The 21,094-nt window shown below is 40.9% G+C and overlaps 1 protein-coding gene and 1 pseudogene across 3 annotated transcripts in view; one reads left to right on the forward strand and one right to left on the reverse strand.

Moving 5' to 3' along the window:
* Positions 1 to 8,426, forward strand: part of Rerg (RAS like estrogen regulated growth inhibitor) — a 114,504-nt gene extending 106,078 nt beyond the window's left edge. For all 3 annotated transcript variants that reach the window (XM_050135225.1, XM_050135223.1, XM_050135224.1), the window contains 2 exons: positions 5,210 to 5,283; positions 6,719 to 8,426. In XM_050135225.1, coding sequence (XP_049991182.1) covers positions 5,210 to 5,283; positions 6,719 to 7,126 — 482 coding nt within the window. In that variant the 3' untranslated portion in view covers positions 7,127 to 8,426. The remainder of the gene's footprint in view (positions 1 to 5,209; positions 5,284 to 6,718) is intronic.
* Positions 8,427 to 10,360: 1,934 nt separating this feature from the next.
* On the reverse strand, positions 10,361 to 11,214 carry LOC126497272 (m-AAA protease-interacting protein 1, mitochondrial-like; annotated as a pseudogene).
* Positions 11,215 to 21,094: the final 9,880 nt, after the last annotated feature.

The following is a 21,094-nucleotide window of genomic DNA, read 5'->3' on the forward strand; positions in this document are numbered from 1 at the left end:
TATATATTAATGCTTTTGGCCATAGATCAATCAAACATACCCCCAGTTCAACAAAGAAAGTACTCATGTTACTAGTCTTGTTAGTATAAAGACAATAAAGCATATGTAAACAGTCCAAACATATGTGTATCCTTTGATTGTTTTTTGTTTTGTTTTAGTTTTTGTGGTAAGGTTTCTCTAAATATCCTTGGCTGTCCTGGTATTCACTATGTAGACCAAACTGGCCTCACCACACCCAGCTTTCCTTTGAATTTTAAAATGAAGAGCAGAAATCATGTGTTTGTTATTATCTCACAAATTCGTATCTGATATTTTTCTCGTTAGATAATATTTTCAATGTCTTGCATATAGGGAAATGAGTTCATAATGAGAGAACAAAGCATGAAGAAAAATGCTCAAAAGAGTGTGAAAACAGTATTCATCTTGGATAAAATTGGTCACCACCACCCGCTGCTGTGTCTGCAGCAGACATTCCCTCGGTTCCTGTGTGTCATCCCTTTCGCTCAGCTAACAAACAGCCAAAGGACCTCACAACTTCCTGCACGCTCATTTTATTCTCTTCCCCACTGTGGTGGCCTTCTGCAGTCGAGACCAAGAGACCATTTGTCATGGGAGCCACAAAGAACAGCATCCTTTCCTCTGAGACACATTTTGGTGGCAAGAGATGGCTAGGAGCCTGGGTTTTCGTTTTCCAGGCTGCAGGGCTGATGCCAGCCATTTGAAAATGGGGAGAGTCAGTACAAAAGGCACAGAACAGCCACAGCCTGGGAAAAGGACCAGAAGGGCGTGGATGCCTAGCATGTGTGCGGCCAGCTGGACTTCTCCTCAGGCCCAAAGACTAAAGAAGAAAGGAAACTCTTGGGGAAACACTTGCAGAGCAGTAGCTGCTATAAATGGCATTTTAGAGCCTTCAGTCTCCAGACTAGAACCTCTCATTTAACATAAAAGAGTGCAGGCCCAGGATGCCCTTCAGATGAGACTCCACATGCTCTCAATGTGTGGGCCATGAGTTCCAGGAGAGGGAGGAGGTGCAAAATACATTTCTTCAAGTATATTGAAAGTAATCTCTCAAATGACAACTTTTCTAAGATCGGCTTGCATTATGGAGGTTCCGGTGGTGATCATTCACATTATTGTTGCTAGATGACTAAATCCTGCCCTAGCTTTCTTTCTGCATTTTATGCCTTAGATAGACTATTGTTTACTGTAAGGAAACAGGAAAATGGTCCCCAAAGGCTGCAAAAGGTACTTGATAGGAAAAGAAAGAAGACCATGCTGTGGTGGCACACACCTTAATCCCAGCACGCAGGAGGCAGATGTAGATGGAGCTCTGAGTTTGAGGCCAGCGTGGTCTACAGAGTGAGTTCCAGGATAGCAAGGACTAAACCTTGGAAAAGGAGAAACCCTATCTTGAAAAACTGTGTGTGTGGGGGGGGGGGACAAAGAAGGAAGGAAGGGAGGGAAGGAGGAAAGAAAAGAAAGAAACAAAGAAAGTCTGAAAGGTGGTGAGATGTGCTAAAGAAATGAACAAACAAAAGCACTGATTTCTAGTCTCGTCCCCAAGAGAGGCAATGCCAGGCTTATGTACATGCTTGTTTAGATGTTTCAGTGATCGGCCTGCACAAATGCCCAGTTAGTAATTGTGTTAGATGTCATGTCGTCTCTCCAGCACCCTCAGCAGAGATTTTTTAAGTTTGAATTCTTGATTTTATGATCAACTATAGAATGAGCCTACAATTGTCTTCAAATTTTGTTTTCTTGTTACTACTTTTGTGTAGGAGGAGCGCCTGTCAGCAGCTCAGACCCGAAATAATCACACAGAAACCATATTATTTAAAACACTGCTTGGCCCATTAGCTTTAGTTTCTTATTGGCTCTTACATATTAATTTAACCCATCTCTATTAATCTATGTATCACCACGTGGCAGTGGCTTACTGGCAAAGTTTCAGCATGTCTGTCTCTGGCAGAGGCTCCATGGCTTCTCTCTGACTCTTCCTCCTTTCTCCCAGCATTCTGTTTAGTTTTCCCCACCTACCTCTCTTCCCCTATACCTCTGCTATAGGCCCAAAGCAGTTCCTTTATTTATTAATGGTAATCACAGCATATAGAGGAGACTCCCACATCACTTTTGTACCACCAGCTAGTGGAGTCGGCACCCGCATCATGCTGGCTTTGAGTTTTCTCTTTCGCATCGCTTTTGATTTATTCTGATCTCCCTCTCCTACTGATATGTGATTAACCTCTGTATGCTGTGAATGTGTTTTGTTACTATTGATTAATAAAGAAGCTGCTTCGGGTCTATGAGAGTGCAGACTAGAGCAAGGTGGGAATTCCGAGCAGATATAGAGGGGGAAAGTAGGTGGCGTCAAGGAGATACCATGTAGCTGCTGAAAAAGAAAGACGCTTGCCCTGGGACCTTACCAGTAAACCACAAGCCTTGTGGTAAAATATAAAATAATAGGACTGGGTTAATTTAAGATGTAAGCATTAGTTAATAAGAAGCCTAAGCTATTGGCCAAGCAGTGTTATGATTAATATAGTTTCTGTGTGATTTTTTTTTGGGTCTAGGCAGCTGGGAACAAATGAGCAGTCTTTTCCACTATACTTAGCTCACTTTTTCTAGGTCTCCCCCCCCCCCTTTTTTTCTGAAATTATTGTTAGTTAAATTTACCCTTGATCTTTGTCCCAGTTTCATCCTGATAGGATACATGAGAATAATTTGGAATGAATCACAACTCCAGAATCTTCTGATGTAGTTTCACTAATTTGTTGTGCCACTAGTGTCTTGAATTCAGCTTCACTGAAAAGAAGCTCAGTGTTAACTGAGCCATGCCCTCTCATGGGAAGGGTACTATTTTTTTCTTAATCTACTTCCCCCTTTTGTAATCCTTAAATTTCACTGTAATGGGTACATTCTGTTGGAAACTTTTATCTTAAGACTTTCAGTAGCTCCTGTTCTCAGAAACTGTTAGCCATTACAACCTCGGCTGTTTCCACAACCATATAGTAAAAATGGAGGTTTCTGTCCAGCCTGGTTCCACAGCCATTCAGTCCCAAGTAATTACACAGAAGCTATATTAATTACAGCAATGTTTGGCCAATGACTCAGATGTAGTCCTAGCTAGTTCACATATATATATATATATTGGTTTTTTCGAGACAGGGTTTCTCCCTAGCTTTTGGTTCCTGTCCTGGAACTAGCTCTTGTAGACCAGGCTGGCCTCAAACTCACAGAGATCCGCCTGCCTCTGCCTCCCGAGTGCTGGGATTAAAGGCATGCGCCACCACCGCCCGGCCTAGTTCTTATATCTTAAATTAACCCATTTCTATTAATCTGTATATCGGCACAAGGCTATGGCTTACCAGTAAGGTTCTGACATCTTTCTTCTTGGGCAGTTCCATGGCATCTGCCTGAGTCCACTTTCTTTCTCCCTGCATTCAGTTTAGTTTTCCTGTCTACCTATATTCTGCCCTGCCATAGTCCAAAGCAGCTTCTTTATTAACCAATAGTAATAAAACACATTCATAGCATCCAGAGGGGAATCCCACATCAATGTAGATTTTAGTCTCTCCACCGAGGCTTGTTTTATAAAGAATAAGATTTACAAATGTGTCATACTTATTTCTCATTAAAATTTCAAAGCATGCTTTCCTTCTTACCAGCTCGCGATGCCTTCTGAGAAAGGCCCTCGGTGTGGCCTTCACCGGCTCAGTCAGTCACTCTAGGCTCCGTCGTACGCCTTGCAGTTTTCATGGGTGGCAGCGCAGCTGAGGCTGCCTTGCTTTGTGATTCCACTTACACGATGAAGGATGTATTACTCATGATTGCCCAGGCTTCCTCTACCTGCCACCTTCTCGTCCCTCAGGGTTTGGGGACCACTAAGGACCCAGCGACTATAGCTGGCACAGAACAGCTGCTGTTGTCTGCTTTAATCAGGCAACATGGAAGAGAATTATGCCACCCCACCCCCCATCTGCTCAGGGTACTGTTCTTCACCAACCACCAAAAGCAAGCTCAGCTGCTTCTTACTCTCTTAAGGTCCCTGACATCACCTGCTCAGCCTGTTACAGCCTAGCCTAGGGGTCTTGATCAGGTTTGGTTTGGTTTGTTTGTTTTATCTGTAAGCTAAGGAAATAAAAGGCCTAGAAGCTCCTGTGTGGCGGGAAGCAGTGGGGAACTCTCAACCACTGCAGGCAGACTCAGCCAGTAAAGGAGGCCTTGTTAGAGGTGAGGAGACAAGCACAATGCAGCAGACACAGAACTGTCATCTGCAGAGCAGAGCAGGAACTTTAAACAGTCTTTGAAGGGGTCCCCTCCAGAATTTGTGGTTGGTTCCTTTGAACAAAGGCAGGATGGCTGATTAACCCACAACTGTTATGTAAACACATCCTGATCAGTCTTGCCTTGTCAGGTCCATCAGCCAGCAGGGGATAGGGAGAGAGAGAGAGAGAGAGAGAGAGAGAGAGNGAGAGAGAGAGAGAGAGAGAGGGAGAAGAAGAGGGAGGAGGAGGAGGAGGAGGAGGAGGAGGGAGAGAGGGAGGAAGAGAAAGAAAGAGAGAGAGAGAGAGAGAGAGAGAGAGAGAGAGAGAGAAAGAAAGAAAGAAAGAAAGAAAGAAAGAAAGAAAGAAAGAAAGAAAGAAAGGACTAATCTTTGTTTTAAGCTGCTAGGCTTTTGTCTCAGGTCAGGAAGGTGATGAAGTTCACCATCTATATCTGCCTGCCTATCAAGTCCTGATCTCTCAACCCTACGCATTTCCCTCTGAGGACTTTGATCTTTACAGGGTTGAAGTTAGGAAAAAACACAATGGGGTTTTCTGAAGAAAAAAAAATGAATTTTAGGATTTTCAAGGCAGAATGTATTTTTGTATGGAAAATTTCTTTTTTTGTTGTTTTAGAATGTAGATATTTCATCCAATTCAAATTGAAGAGACCACTAGGGGGGCTGGCCTCATAGGAGAACAAGGTACAGCCTTGGGGGGGAAAAGGGTTTAGAGAGGCAAGGAGGCAGATGGCTGGAGTTTGGGCCCTTATAAAGCTCTGTAGAATATAGTGCTGATTCTTTGTCCTTCCTCTCGTCCCTGGGCAGGACCCTCACCCCTATTGCTACAAAAGCAGAAATACTCCTCCCATGACTAATTTCTGGCTTTGAGGATCAGACTAAATCTCAATGTGCCTTTGTGTTGTCTTCATTTTCTCATTCTCTTAGAGTCAACCTACCGACACCAGGCAACCATCGATGACGAAGTTGTTTCTATGGAGATCCTAGATACCGCTGGCCAGGTGAATAGAAATTCAGCTAAGTATTTTCTGCAGTAAATAAAAAGGAGATATGTAAGTTAATAATGTAAAAAAAATAACACCCAGGAATTTTTCTGTAGGTGACTTTCATATGACTAAAAGCTCATAGCTTCCATTATCTCTCCACTTTATACACTGGTGCATATGGGATCTGATTCTGTGTAAATGACCTTCAAGAATACTTTCAAGAAGGTATTAGAAATAATAAAATAGTCACATCTAGCGTGACTTTCCTTCTATATCTGGGGGATGTCAATGTATTCGTGTGGCATTATAGCCAAACATGCTTTTGGAATGCTCAGGTGAATTTAAATAAGCATTGCTATCGAAAGGAATTATTAAAATCGTCATGTGCAAGGTGAATCTCTGAGAGAGCACTCTGGTCTATCCTGCGTTCCAAGTCTCTATGACCACATGCAGGTTTGTCTGTGTGTTTCACACTGCATTATGCGGAGATACCTGCCTACAAATCTTGCTGGCAAATTTCCTTTGACATTAATCAGATCAAGTCTTACAAAAGGTTCATAGTCTTAGCCCCTAAATATAGAAATGGCTACGGGGGATAATTTGGTGCCCAGGCATTTTCATGGCACTGTAACAATGACCCATGACCTCCAAGAAGACTTGAGTTAAAGTGTTTAATCTGAGAAAGGCTCCTGAAATTAACTATACCCCTATCCTTCTCATCACTCTGTCTTTATGTATGGATCCCCATTCAGTACTGAACACACCAAGAGAGGCAGAAGCCTCTAGAAGACATCTGAACCTATGAAAACAATGCCTTTTTTCTCTCCTTCCCTCTCATCTTTTCTTCTTCCTCCTTCTCTTTCTCCTCCTCTTCTTCTTCATCTTCTTCCTGTCTCTCTTCCCACACATAATGTCTCGCCATCTCCCCATGTAGCCCAGACCGCCCTTGAACACAACATTCTCTTACCTCTGCCTCCAAAGTACTAGGACCACAGGCACATGTGCCTCCAGGCCCAGGCACCAACATCTTTCAAACTGGGCCAATTTTCTCCTCATGAAGGAGTAGTCACCTCTCTGATGTCACTGCAGGAGAATTTTCATCGTGACTATTACTGTATAGCACAGAGTAGGGCATGGGGATGTGTGGATGGGCATCCTCATCCTCAGGTTTAGGCAGTGTGCTTTATACAGCATGTCATTGTTTGTGTCTGTCTCTAGGGTTACCAATTGTCTGTAATCAGAACCAAGAGGATAGTAAAACAAATGGGGCTGGGTTGTACTTACCTCTTCCAAACTAATTAAGAAAATAAGTTCAACCAGGAAAACAGCCGCGACCTTTAATGATAAACAGATATGAGGAGGTATAATTACGGGATTATTATGGCAATAGCAGTGTACACATTGGGATTAGGTCCAGGTCTCCTGATTGCTGTTCTTTCTTTGCCCGCAGGAAGACACTATCCAAAGGGAAGGGCATATGCGCTGGGGGGAAGGCTTCGTGCTGGTCTACGATATCACTGATCGAGGGAGCTTCGAAGAAGTGCTGCCGCTGAAGAACATCTTAGATGAAGTCAAAAAACCCAAAAATGTAACTCTCATCTTGGTTGGAAACAAAGCCGACTTGGACCACTCCAGACAAGTGAGTACGGAAGAAGGGGAGAAGCTGGCTACAGAATTGGCTTGTGCCTTTTACGAATGCTCCGCCTGCACCGGAGAAGGGAACATCACTGAGGTATTCTATGAGCTCTGCCGAGAGGTGCGTCGTAGAAGGATGGTCCAAGGCAAGACACGGCGACGCAGCTCCACCACACACGTCAAGCAAGCGATTAACAAGATGCTCACCAAAATCAGTAGTTAGAGGCCCTGCCAAGATGTGCTTAAAATGGAAAAGTCCTTCCTGGCTCTTCTTTTGCCCTTCCAAACACGAGCAAAATATCCTACTCCTTATTCTGACTTTGGGAAATGGCGCGGTCTCTCGTGGTTCCTGGTCTGCTAAATGCTGGGAAGTTCTCTGGTGTCCTCTCGGTCCTGGTGGCTGAGACACTCTCTCCCTTTACTGCTTGCGTAGGATCGATCCGTGCTAAAATAGTTTGAAGATGTAACCACCAAAGATGCTGAAGTGGCTGGGTTCGTGGAAGCTAATTTTAGGCATCCCTGCCTTGCTTCAATAAGTTGAAGTCTTTTCAAAGGCATTTTAAGATTCTGTTTCTTGTGGGATACTGCAAACGTTGTTATAACATTTTGTGATGTCTGGTGAGAATTTGAGAAGGTTAGCTGAGCGATTGGGATGGAAATAGAGCTCTAGTTCCCATTTGAAGTAAGGATTTTTTTTTTAATTTTATCGTACTTAAGTACAGTTTTTCTTTAACCCTTTATTTCACTTTTAGTCTGAAATGTTGTCATTGATTTTTGTTTTGTAATGTAATTGCCCATTTCAATTCAATTTGGTTCTCTCAATGATCTCTCTCAGTCGTTACCTGCCCTTCTATTATAATCTCCTTAATAACAAAAGAAACAAGACCCACAAGTCACAATCCTGCTGTGTCTTTGCTCCCTGAAGCCTGGGTGATGGGAAACACCAGGAACCTTTGTACCAACACTTGGCTTCACTGCATGTTAGTAAAGGAATTAGAATTAGAGACGCCTGGTTTGTATAGTACTACTCCATCAGCTCTGTAGCAGGAAGATAATCCTCTAAATATGAGACCTATAATACTTAGTTATTCCCCACTGGAAACCAATGCTGTATCCCATGCAGTCATTTGAGTCAACTGGTTCAGTAAGTTTGCCACATGCTTTTGTAACCTTTTAACCTTTGAGTGAGACTGATTCCCTAGGAAGAACTGGGGAAAGAATGGGTGATTATAATTCATTATACCTGAATGGGCGTATATAACGTGGAGGCTCAGCTGGTGAAAGGAACTGTAACAGCCAAGAGTTGATGGCCCTTTTCTCCATTTCCTGCCCCATATATTTAGATTTGGGCACTTTATTTTAGAAGAAAATATATATCTTTTACATATGTATGTATTTATATGTATACATATAAGTGTGTATAAAATTTGTAAGCATTGGAGGCTCTAATTCACAACGTATTTGAACAATCTGATGTAACTGACTTTGTTTTATGTGACCATAATAAAAAGTATAATTTTCAAGTTCTGTCGAGATTTTTTTGTGACTAGCTTGTAAGTTTAGGGGAGGCCTGGGAGGCAACTGAATTGCAGAAGGAAAAGTCAGGAAATCCGATTTGAAGCGAAATTAGCTCCTGCTAATAATACCAGCTGCTCCTTTCAGACGACTCAGGGTCTGCTGTGGGCACTCTATTCATGGTCTGTCCCAATCCTCACCATTATCCTAAGACAGTAAGCAGCGCTGTGATAGCCACGGTAGAGGTACAGACACTGAGTCACCAAGCCTACACTGGTGTTTGGAGGGTAAAGCCAGAGCATGACCTGATAGAGACTTGAACTGTGTGGTCCACATTGTTAGCCCACTGGACTGCAAGTGTGAAGACACAAAATAAAGTGATGAAGGGAAACCGTGCCTTCTCTATTCTTGTTCATCCATTCACTGCCTACCTTCTGCCATGTCTCCCACCATAATGATGATGAACTAAGCCTCTGAAACTGCAAGTTCCCAATTAAATGCTCACTTATAAAAGTTGCTTTGGCCTTAGTGTCTCTTTATAGCAGTAGAACAGTGACTAAGACAGAGGCATACCCCCGTGCCCATATTTCATTTTATGTGAGTGTTAGAGCTCCTAACTCAGGTCCTCATGCTTAGAAAGAAACCATTTTATACCCTGAGCCATCTCTGCAATCACTGTAACCTAGTGAGATTCTTGATGAGGGCTACATGATGTTCCTCCATGAGAGCTCATAACACACTCATGAAAACTTTCATCTTGTCATTATCCCCATCCTCTCAGAGTTTGGAGAAACAAGGGATTATTGCAAAAAGCAACACGTAGAAGCAAATATAGAATGCTAACTGTGCCCTGAGCTTCAAAGTCAATCTATGTGCCAGTGACAGCCAATCTACAATTTATGCTCCTAACATTTGCTGGTAAATTAGTTTTCTGGAATGCTGAATGCAATTACCCTGGAAAACAATACTATAAATCTCATATAAGTTCCCCCAGAGAGTCCACAGCAGCATCCTTAAGCCATATAAAGCTTATCTCTTTTCCTCGGGGTATACATCAACTGTAGGATCTTAAAGAGAATGAAAATAGCTTTCATCACGCCCTCACCTACCCTTCAGCTTTATTCTGACATAATCAGGCTGCCCTTCCTTGAACTCTTGACTAAACACCTTCATTGGGGAGAAGTTTCAGCTTAGAAATGTCTAAAGATCATGGCTGATAAGATAAACAGAGGTAACTGGTTCTGTTTTAAATACCATGGAAAAGAATATGTTGTGGGAGACTGCTATTTTGTTCCTGGCTACTCAGCCCCAAAATAACCACACAGAAAACTATATTATCTGCAATACTGTTTGGCCAATAGCTTTGGGGTAGGAGGTCCTTCTGTCTTTGTGTTGCTTTCATTGGTTAATAAAGAAACTGCTTTGGGCCTGTTGATAGGGCAGAGCTTAGGTAGGCAGGGAAGACGGAACTGAATGCTGGGAGAAAGAAGGCAGAGCCAGAGAGATACCATGGATCCGCCACCAGAGTAAGACATACTGCTGAAACATAGCCTGTAAGCCACTGCCATGTGGTGATACACAGATTAACAGAAATGGGTTAAATTAAGATGTAAGAGTTAGTCAATAAGAAACTAGAGCTAATGGGCCAAGCAGTGATTTAATTCATACAATTTCTGTGTGGTTATTTCAGGCTTAAGCTAGCTGGGTGGTTTGGACAAACAAGCAGGCCCCTCCTTATTACATAGCTTAAGCATATTTCTGGCTCTTTTTTTTGTGGAAAATGCTTTATTGTATCATGTCAATATACTGCAAGAAATATTTCCAAATACAAAAGTAATCCACAGACTTAATTAAGTGAAAATCAAATGATCCAGAAACATCTCTTCTTTAGTTTTCACAACAATTATTAAGAGTTCACGCCCTGATTTTTTTTCCAGAAATATTATTCCAGCAGCTTCGAGTATTCGATCTGTGCAATCGTCCAGTCGGGCTTTACTCCCCGTGTGAATTCCCTCTGAAATTCATAGCTGGCGCTAAGCAGCTGTTTTGTCTCCACGTTCTGATCCCCCAGCTTCACCTGGAACACACTGGTCCACTTAAAGACTCACTGGGGATGTTGGCACTAGTCAGATACCAAAAGCACATCAGGATGTTAACGAACTTCCTTCTTTTCTCATCATAGAAGATAGAGATGTCTCCTGTTGACGTGTAGACAGTATCATCGACATCAGCAGCAAGTGCACTTTTATGGTTATCAAACAGTGAGGTGACCTTTTCTTTTAATACCTGAAGCACCTCTTTGGTTACAAATTCTTCCAATAGATCAAATTTACACTGCGACAGTAACTTAGATACATGAGCAAACGCCTGCTTCGCCCCCTCCGATAACTCAGCGATGCTGAAGTCCTTGTCGAAATAGGCCCAGATAAGGAAGGCATAAATTCGAGTCCGGACCCAGTTGATGGGGTTGGAGAAGCCCAGAATGATCATCCTGGTTTTCTGGCGCTGCTGGGGCTGCTCCTCGGTGCTGTAGCTGCGGCTGGGAGCAGCGGATAAGGACGCGAGGGACGGAGGGAGCTCTGCCCGGTGGAGCAGAAGCCTCCGGGGACCCCAGGAGCTCAGCGCTGAGCTCGACAGGACCCAAGTACAGTGAGGGATCGCGGCCGCGCTTGTGCCCAGGCAGCGACGGCACAAGCAGCAAAACTCAGCCAGTGACAGCCTCACCTTGGCGGCTCCGAGAGTCCAGAGTCTAGTGGCCCGGTCGGGCAGAGGCAGAAGACAGGCGGCCAGTGCCATGACTGTGACCTTTCTCTGGCTAACTCTTATATCCTAAACTAACCCATCTTTATTCATCTCTGCATGGCCACGTGGCTGTGGCTTACTGGCAAAGTTCTGTCTCTGGAGGGGTTACATGCCTTTTCCTTGACTCTGTCTTCTTCCTCCCAGCATTCAATTTAGTTTTCCCTGCCTAGTTCTGTTCTGCCTTGCTATAGACTCAAGCCAGCTTTCTTTACTCATTAATGGTAATCACAGCATACAGAGGGGAATCCCACATCATCTCCCCTTTGCTGTCTAAATGAAAAGGAAGGTTTTTTTTAATTTTAACATAGTAAAATTACATATAACAAAACAGCTATAAAGGAAGAATTATAGTCACAATATTTATCTACTTTGTCTTTTATCATGATGGAGGAAAACTATAATTATAACTATTATTCAACTCCACCAAAGATTCCAGAAGGGTATAATATTACCTAGGTTAACAGGAAGTGCATTGTAAGCAACTTCCAAAACTCTAGAATTGGCAGAGACATCTCGCTGTCTGGACTGCCACCCAAAGTTCTTCCGTGTCATTGGAGCATCCCTCTTCAGCCTACAGACCCATAGTATTCAGCAGACTTTTCCATGAAGCAGGAAATTTCAAAGACAATTCTGCCTATATTGTCAGTTTGTCAGTCACTTTCTTCTGTGTCCTGCAGAATGTCCAGCAGACACTTTCATTAAGCAGGAACCCCGAAGGATTGAACTTTAGGCAAGTTCAGCAGTCATTTCTTTTTGGGTCCTGCATGTTCAGTTCATACAGCATAACATCAAGCAGTCCAGGCAAGAGCAGTTTCTTGCTCAAATGGCTAGCAAACTCTACACAGAGCCTCTTCAGTGCCCATCTTCTTCTTGAAGCTATTGGTGCTACCAGGAGCAGATGTATCTCATTGTCGTAAAAAGTCCTATGTTCTTAAACATTTTAAATGTCATATTCTGAAGGTCTCTGAATGATTTAAAGAATTCCTAACCAGCTGAAATATATCTATATACATTTAGAAAACCTAACTAACATGACAACAAGCTTGACTATTATAGGTAATAATCTACTAACCTATATTTCTTAATTATACATTACATTTTCAAATAAGCTGCACAAACACAATACCTTAATCAAGAGCAGAAATATATATATATATATATATATTGACCTTAAATTTATATTTATAAGCTGAGATCCATACCAATGCAAAACATTCATCTTTATATCATATCCCCCATTAACCCCCATTAAATGTAAACAAACATTTATAAACAGTATTTGGGAATTTGAGCATAGTTCTCTCCAAACTGCCTTTTGCTTTTTGTTGGGCAAAGTAATTTTGTGGGTACTCATGGTGACCTTTCAGGGGCTCTTGGTCCATCAAACCACATTAGTCTAGAAAGATTCTACAGGTTCTCATCCTCTGTGGAAATAAAAGATGAACCTCTTTTCCAAAGCAACATATCCTTAGACCCAAATTTTGAAGTCAAGATACCTTTAAAACATTTATGTTGGTTTAGCTTAGCAGTCCCCAAGAACATATATACATGAAAAGACGCATATATACACAAAGCAAGTGTATCTTGATGTAAAAAAGACTAAGAAACCTATCAATTGCCCAATTCACCAGCATTTCCCAAAGGTAGCTTTTTGAGAATATATACCACTGCCTAGTAATTTGAAAAGGCCCTGGAGAGCCAGGCATGGTGGCACATGCGTGGAATCCCAGCACTCAGAAGCCTGAATCAGGCAGATCTCTGTGAGTCTGAAGTCAACATGAATAACATAGTGAGTTCCAGACCACCTAGAGCAATATAGAGAGAGCTTGTCTCAAAAAAGTACAAGGAGTAGAGGACCAAAAAAAGATGTGTCATTTGCAAAGTAAGTGGATATAATCAGAGATAGTGATATTAAGTAAATTAAGCCAGTCTCAGAAAGATAAAAATCTTGTTTTTCCTTTTATATGTGGTTTCTAGGTTTTATATAGGTGCATAAAATTACATATATATGTATACATATGTATATGTATGTATCTCATGACAAGAGAGTCAAAGCAAGACTTATAGGGAACAAGGAAGGTTAATGGGAGGACAGAGGAAGAAGGGAAATGGGGGTGGGGAGCATAGTAAATGTACAGTGTGTACCTATATGAAAATACCCTTATGTAACACAGTATCAGGTAAGATGAATATGTGTGTGTGTACATATGAGTATTGTGTGTTATGATGTGTGTGTATGTGTTTGTATGCCTATCTGTCTATATAGGAGAACTCACATGCCACAGCACATGTGTGGGGGTTGTAGGACAACTGTGGCTATCAGTCCTGTCCATTCCACCTTATTTGAGACAAAGTCTTTATATTGCTTGCCTTGGGAACACCAGTCCAGTTGGCCTGTGAGCTTCCAGTAATCTCCAATCTCCATATCACATCACCATAAGAGAAATGAGATGTAAAATGGGCACTACCTCGCCAACCTTACATTACTAAAAATGTTAATCAGCTGTAGGAGTTCCCTGGTAGAGTTTTTGGGGTCACTTATGTATACTATCATATCATCTGCAAATAGCAAAAGTTTAACTTCTTTCTTTCCAATTTGCATTCCCTTAATCTCTTTTTCTTGTCTTATTGCTCTAGCTAGGACCTCAAGAACTATGTTCAATAGATATGGAAAGAGTGGGCAGCCTTGTCTTGTTCCTGACTTTAGTGGAATCCCTTTGAGTTTCTGTACATTTGATTTGATGTTGCCTATCGACTTGCTGTTTACTGCTTTTATTATGTTTAGATACTTTCCTCCAAGTATCTCTCCAAGTCCTTTACCATGAAGGGGTGTTGGATTTTGTTGAATGTTCTTTCAGCATCTACTAAAATGATCATTTTTTTTCCTTTTTGTTTCTATGGTGGATTACATTTGTTTACACTGATAAATACTTTTTGTATGTTAAACCATCCCTGTATCTCTGGGATGAAACCAATTTGATCATAGTGTATAATTTTTTATGTGTTTTTAGATTCGGTTTGCCAGTATTTTGTTGAGTATTTTTGCATTGCTGTTCATGAGAGAGATTGTTCTGTAATTCTTTTTCTTGGTTGAGTCATTTTGTGGTTTCAGTATCAAGGTAACTGCCATCTCATAAAAGGAGTTTGGCAGTGTTCTTTCTGTTTCTATTATGTGGAGTAAAGGTATTAGCTCTTCTTTGAAGTTCTGGTACTGAATTCTGCACTGTAACAATCCAGCCTTGGGCTTTTTTTGGTTGGGAGGCTTTTGATGATTGTTACTATTTATTTCCTTGAAGATTATAGATCTCTTCAAATTGTTCACCTGATCTTGATTTAATTTTGGTGTGCTGTACCTATTCAGAAAATTATCCATTTCTTTTACATTTTCCAATTTTGTGGAATGCAGTATTTGAAATATGACATAATAAGTTTTTTTTTGGATTTCCTTGGTGTTTGTTTTTGTGCCCCCACTCTCATTTCTGATTTTGTTAATTTGGATATTTCTCTCTGCCTTTAAGCTAATATGGATAAGGGTTTGCCTGTCTTGTTGATTTTTTTCAAGGAACCAGCTCTTTGTTTCATTGATTTTTTGTATTGTTTTCTTTGTTTCTATTTTATTGATTTTAACCCCCAATTTGTTTATTGCCTGTCATCTACTCCTCCTGGGTGAGTCTGCTTCTTTTTGTTGTAGAACTTTCTATGCTGTTAAGTAACTAGTGTGAGATTTTTCCATTTTCCTTATGTAGGCACTTAGCACTATGAACTTTGCTTTTAGCACTGCTTTCGTAGTATTCCATAGGCTTGGGTACATTGTGCCTTCATTTTCATTGATTTCTAGGAAGTCCCTAATTTCTTTTTTTTATTTCTTCCTTGACCCAGGATGATTCACTTGAGCAGTGTTTCATTTTCATGAGTTTGTAGACTTTCTACAATTTGTGCTGTTGAATTCTAACTTTAATTCATGGTGATCTGATAGGATACAGGGGGTTATTCCAATTTTTTTTGTATTTGTTGAGGTTTGCTTTGTTACTGAGTTAGAGAAGGTTCCATGAGGTGCTAAGAAGAAGCTATATTCTTTTGTGTTTGAGTTAAATGTTCTGTAGATGTCTGTTAAGTCTATTTGAGTCATGATATCTGTTGGTTCCCTTATTTCTCTGTTAAGTTTCTGTCTGGTTGACCTGTCCATTGGTGAGTTTAGGGTGTTGACGTCTCCTACTATTAGTGTGTGGGGTTTGATGTGCAATTTAAGCTTTAGTAATGTTTCTTTTACATATGTGGGTGCTCTTGTATTTGGGGCATAGATTTCAGGATTGAGGCTTCATCCTGATGGATTTTTTTTCCTGTGATGAATATGTAGTATCCTTCTCCATCTCTTCTGGTTAATTTTAGTTTGAAGGCTATTTTGTTAGATATTAGGATAGCTACACCCATTTGTTTCTTAGGTCTATTGGATTGGAAAATATTTTCCCAACCCTTTACTCGGAGGAAATGTCTGTCTTTGAGGATGAGGTGTGCTTCTTGTATATAGGAGAAGGATGAATTCTACTTCCATATCCATTATTTTGTCATGTGTCTTAGCCTGTGTCTTTCTAGAGGTAAATGATATTAAGATATACTAATGACCAGTTATTATTAATTCCTGTTATTTTTCAGCAGTAGTGGTTGTATGTTTCCCTTCCTTGGGGTTTGCTGATAGGAGGTTATCTGTTGCTTGTGTTTTTGTGGGTACAGTTAGCTTTACTGGATTGGATCTTTCCTTCTAGTACTTTCTGTAGGACTGAATTTGTGGATATGTATTGTTTAAATATGGTTTTGTCATGGAATATCTTGTCTTCTCCATCGACGGTAATTGAAAGTTTTGCTGGGTATCATAGTCTGGGCTTGCATCCATGATCTCTTAGTGTCTGTAGCACATCTGTCCAGGACCTTCTGGCTTTCATGGTTTCCATTAAGAAGTCGGGTGAAATTCTGATAGGTCTGCTTTTATATGTAACTTGACCTTTTTCCTTTTCAACTCTTAATTTTCTTTCTTTATTCTGTATGCTTTGCACTTGGATTAATATAGGAAAAGAGGACTTTTTTTTGGGTCCAGTCTATCTTGTGTTCTGTAAGTTTCTTGTACCTTCATAGGTATATACTTTTTTAGGTTGGGAAAATTTTCTTCTATGATTTTGTTGAATGTATTTTCTGTACCTTTGAGCTGGAGTTCTTCTCCTTCTTCTATCTCTATTATTCATAAGTTTGGTCTTTTTATGGTGTCCCAGATTTCCTGAATGTTTTGTCTTAAGAATTTGTTGGATTTAATGTTTTCTTTGACCAATGATTCTATTTCTTCTATAGCATCTTCATCACCTGAGATTCTTCCATCTCTTGCAATCTGTTGATTTCATTGGCTGAGCAATAAAAGAAACTGCTTGGCTGGCCCTGATAGGTTAGAACATAGATGGGAGGAGTAAACAGAATAGAATTCTGGGCGGAAGAGGAAGTGAGGTCAGACTCTGCTCTGCTCCCAGAGAGACCCGACAGCTCTGCTGGAGCACAGACGCCATGCTCAGCTCTCCCAGGTAGACGCGATAGCTCTGCTCTCTGAGGCACACGCGATGAAGATGGATGTAGGCTAGAATCTTCCCGGTAAGCGCACCTTGGGGTGCTTACACACATTATTAGAAATGGGCTAGTCCAGGTGCGAGAATTAGCCTGTAAGGGCTAGAGTTCATGGGCCAAGCAGTTCTTTAAATGAATACAGTTTGTGTGTTGTTATTTCGGGCGTGAGCTAGCCAAGCGGCTGGGGTGTTGGGGACGTAGCCCTGCCGCTTCTTATTTCAACAGATGGCGCCCAGACGTGTGGCTAACTGAATCCACAAAAAGCCTGAAAAAGCTTGGGAAAGAGTAAAGCATGTTTTCTTGGTAGCAGCAGTTTCTCGGGTCTCCTCTGCTTGTTAGAAGCAAGCAAGCACTCTCATCTAAGAGAGGCTTCCTGACTCAGCTTCAGCTGCAAAACCCTGCAGCTCATTAAGAGGTCCTGCCACAAAACACTTAAGTGGTGTTGACGGAAAGCTGAACGCATGCTTTTCGGTTTTTAGCTGTAGCAGGAAAAAAGCTGTGCCGTTTAAAAATGCCGGCTTTCTGGGCTGTCCTGCCACGGCAAACTCTGACTCTTTTATGCAGGCGGTTCGTGTGGTTTGCAAGCACAGGCTGCTGAAGCTCGCTTGCTGGCAGGGACCTTGAAATGCCAAAGAGTTGTGGCAGTAAACGTGGCTGCAACCGGTACCTCAGCCAGGAGGCCGGAAAGCTAAGGAATGGACTGGATCTACCTGGCAAAGCCACGGCTTTAATCCTACTCATATTACTCAGTAATTTAAAGGCTCGTGTGGTCAGAAAAAGAGAGATATACAGTAAAGAGATTCAAAGATAAAGAAAATGTTTAAATGATTTACAGTGTTAAAAATGTATGCAAACTAAAAGTTAAAATTCTTAAAGTAAAAAAAAAAAAGTAAGAAAAAGAGAAGTTGTGTGTGGTAGTACAAGCCTTTAATCCCAATGCCTAGAAGGCAGAGACAAACAGATCTCTGTGAGTTCAAGGTGTGGTAGCAAACACCTTTAATCCCAATGTCTGGGAGGCAGAGACAGGCAGATCTCTGAGAGTTCAAGGAGAGCCTGATCTACAGAGTTATTCCAGGTCAAAGAGATACAGAGAATATAGAATAAAAGTAAAAATAAATGAAATAGAGGTTAAAATAAAGCATACAAAGATGGAAAATACACAGAGAATCTTGATACTGTATACTATTATGCTCTCTTTGAATTGTTTGAATGCTGAGGAAGGAGCAACAGCTGCCAAAAGATATTTGTTTATAAATGCTGCTGAACTAATCCATCGTAGAGATTTTGATGCCTTGACTTTGAAATTTGGATCTAAGGACATGATACTTTGGAAAGGAGTTTCCTATTTTGTTTTCACAGAGGATGAGACCCTGTTCATTTCTTCTATTCTGATATGGTATGATGAACCACGCCCTCCTGAAAGGTTGCTGTGAATACCTTCCAAAAATTGCTTTGCTCAACTGCCAATTGAGATGATAGTTTGTGTGTTGTTATTTCGGGCATGAGCTAGCCAAGCGGCCGGGGTGTTGGGGACGCAGCCCCGCCGCTCCTATTTCAATTTTCCTCAGCACCTCATGGAACTTTCTTCAAAACTGACCACAGACTCAGTCACAAAGCAAGTCTCAACAAATAAAAAAAAAATTAGAATAACCCGTGTATCTTATTAGACCACCACGTATTAAGGCTGGATTTCAACAACAGAAGCTACAGAAAGTCCACAAACTGAAGAACATTATGGAATCACTACTGGGTCAATGAAGAAATAAATAGGTTAAAGACTTTCTAGAAATCAATGGAAATGATTGCACGGCACACCCAAAGTTACAGAACACAATGAAAGTGGTGCTCAGAGGAAAGTTCATAAAGAAATTTAAGTGCATTCATAAAGAAATTTAAGAGCTCATACAGCAACTTCACAGCATACCTGAAACTTCTAGAACAACAAAATAAAAGTAAACACACCCAAGAGAAGTAGATGGTAGGAAATAATCAAATTGAGGGATGAAAGCAATAAAATAGAAACAAAGAAATCAATACAAAGAATCAATGAAACAAAGAGTTGGTTCTTAAAGAAAATCCACAAGATAGACAAATCCTTATCCAAATTAACCAAAAGACAGAGAGCTAATATCCAAATTAACAAAATCAGAAATGAAAGTGGGGACACAACAGACACCAAGAACCCCCTCCCCCAAAAAAAACCCAAAAACAAAACAAAACCATTAGTTCATATTTCAAATACTGTAATCCACAAAATTGAAAAATCTAAAATAAATAGGCAAATTTCTTGATAGATACCACTTATCAAAGTTAAATCAAGATCAGATAAACAATTTAAATAAATCTATATTCCAAAGAAGCAGAAGCAGTAATTTCATTAAAATTCTCCCAAGCAGAGCTATCCCCCTACCCCTATCCCCCCACCCCAGTACTCCCACCCCATAGTCAGGAGAGATGCCCCACCCCTCACCACAGGAGAGCTGGACCCAGTAGCTGGGCCTAAGGAGAGCTGACTCTGCCTCTTGGCTAAGGGGGTGGTCCCAGTGGCCCAGGCAGACCAACTAAGCTACCACCCAGACCCACATCCTGGGCCTTGGGCTGGCCCACCCTAACATTTTCACCATCTGTGATCTGCTGGAGTGCATGAAGGGACTGGTCCTGTGGAAAGAGAACTGAAAGAGCTCCACAACTCAGAGCAACAGCAGGATATCTGAGGGGAGTTCTGGTGGGGATCCAGTGAGGATGGTGTCCCAGAGGCCTTGAACCAGATCATGACTCATAGCAATGAACATTTTGTAGGTGGGGTTGATTTACTAGAGTGAATGAGGGGTGTTGAAAACATAAGCAAGTAAGGTTTTCTTTTTGCTTTGTTTAGTTTCTAGTTAATTTTGAGGGGAGGGTTCTTTTGGGGTGTATGCTGCAGGGGTGAGAGGGGGTATGGAGGGACTGAGAGGTGAGCATGATTGGGGAACATGCTGTAAAATATCCAAAAAGTCAATACAAAATTATGTTTAAAAAAAAAAAAAAGACTCCCAACCAAACAAAGCTCGGAGCCAAACGGTTTTGGTGCAAACTTTTACCAGACTTTCAAAGAAAAGAAAATACCAATACTCCTCATATTATTCCACAAAATAGAAACAGAAGGAAAATTGCCAGATTCATTTTGTGAGGCCACATTCACCCTGATACCCAACCTACACAAAAACTCACCAAAGAAAGAGAATTATGAACCAATTTTATGAACATTGTTTCAAAAATACTTAATAAAATCCTGGGAAACCAAATCCAAGAACACATCAAAAAGGTCACCCACCATGATCAAGTCGGCTTTATCCTAGAGATGCAGGGATGGTTCAACATATGAAAACCTGTCAATGTAATCCACCTTATAAACAAACTGAAAAAAAAACCCACATGATCATCTCATTAGATACCAAAAAAGCCTTTGTCAAAATCCAACACCCCTTCATGATAAAGGTCTTGGAAAGAACAGGGACACAAAGGACATACCCAAACATAACAAAGGCAATATACAGCAAACAAAAAGGCGACATCAAATTAAATGGAGAGAAACTCAAAGCAATTCTACTAAAATCAGGAACAAGACAAAGTTGTCTGCTCTCTCCATATCTTTTCAATACAGTACTTGAAGTTTTAGCTAGAGCAATAGAACAGTTAAAGAGATCAAGGGGATTCAAACTGGAAAGGAAGAAGTCAAAGTATCCATATTTGCAGATTATACAATAGTACACATAAATAACCCCCAAAATAATACCAGGGAACTCGTGCAGCTGATAAACTCCTTCAGTGAAGTGCCTAGATACAAAATTAACTAAAACAAAAATCAGTTGCCCTCCTATATACAAATGATAAATGGGCTGAGAAAGAAATCAGGGGAAAAACACCTTTCACAATAGCCACAAATAATATAAAATATCTTGGTGTAAAACTAACTAATCAAGAAAAAGACCTGTATGACAAGAACTTACAGTCTTTGACAAAAGAAATTGGAGAAGATATCAGAAGATGGAAAGATCTCTCATGCCAATGGATCCATAGGATTAACAAAGTAAAAATGGCCATCTTACCAAAAGCAATCTACCCATTCAACATAATCCCCATCAAAATTGCAACACAATTCTTTACAGACCTTGAAAGAACAATACTCACCTTTACATGGAAAAACAAACAAACAAAAACAGGTATTGGTGGAGGCCACTTGTTCATTCCCAGCCACTCAGATTCACAATAACCACAGAAAAACTATATT

Source organism: Alexandromys fortis, unplaced genomic scaffold, assembly GCF_014885135.2.
Source record: "Alexandromys fortis isolate MF-2015 unplaced genomic scaffold, M_Fortis_MF-2015_v1.1 scaffold_21, whole genome shotgun sequence".
NCBI classification, from domain to species: Eukaryota; Metazoa; Chordata; class Mammalia; order Rodentia; family Cricetidae; genus Alexandromys; species Alexandromys fortis.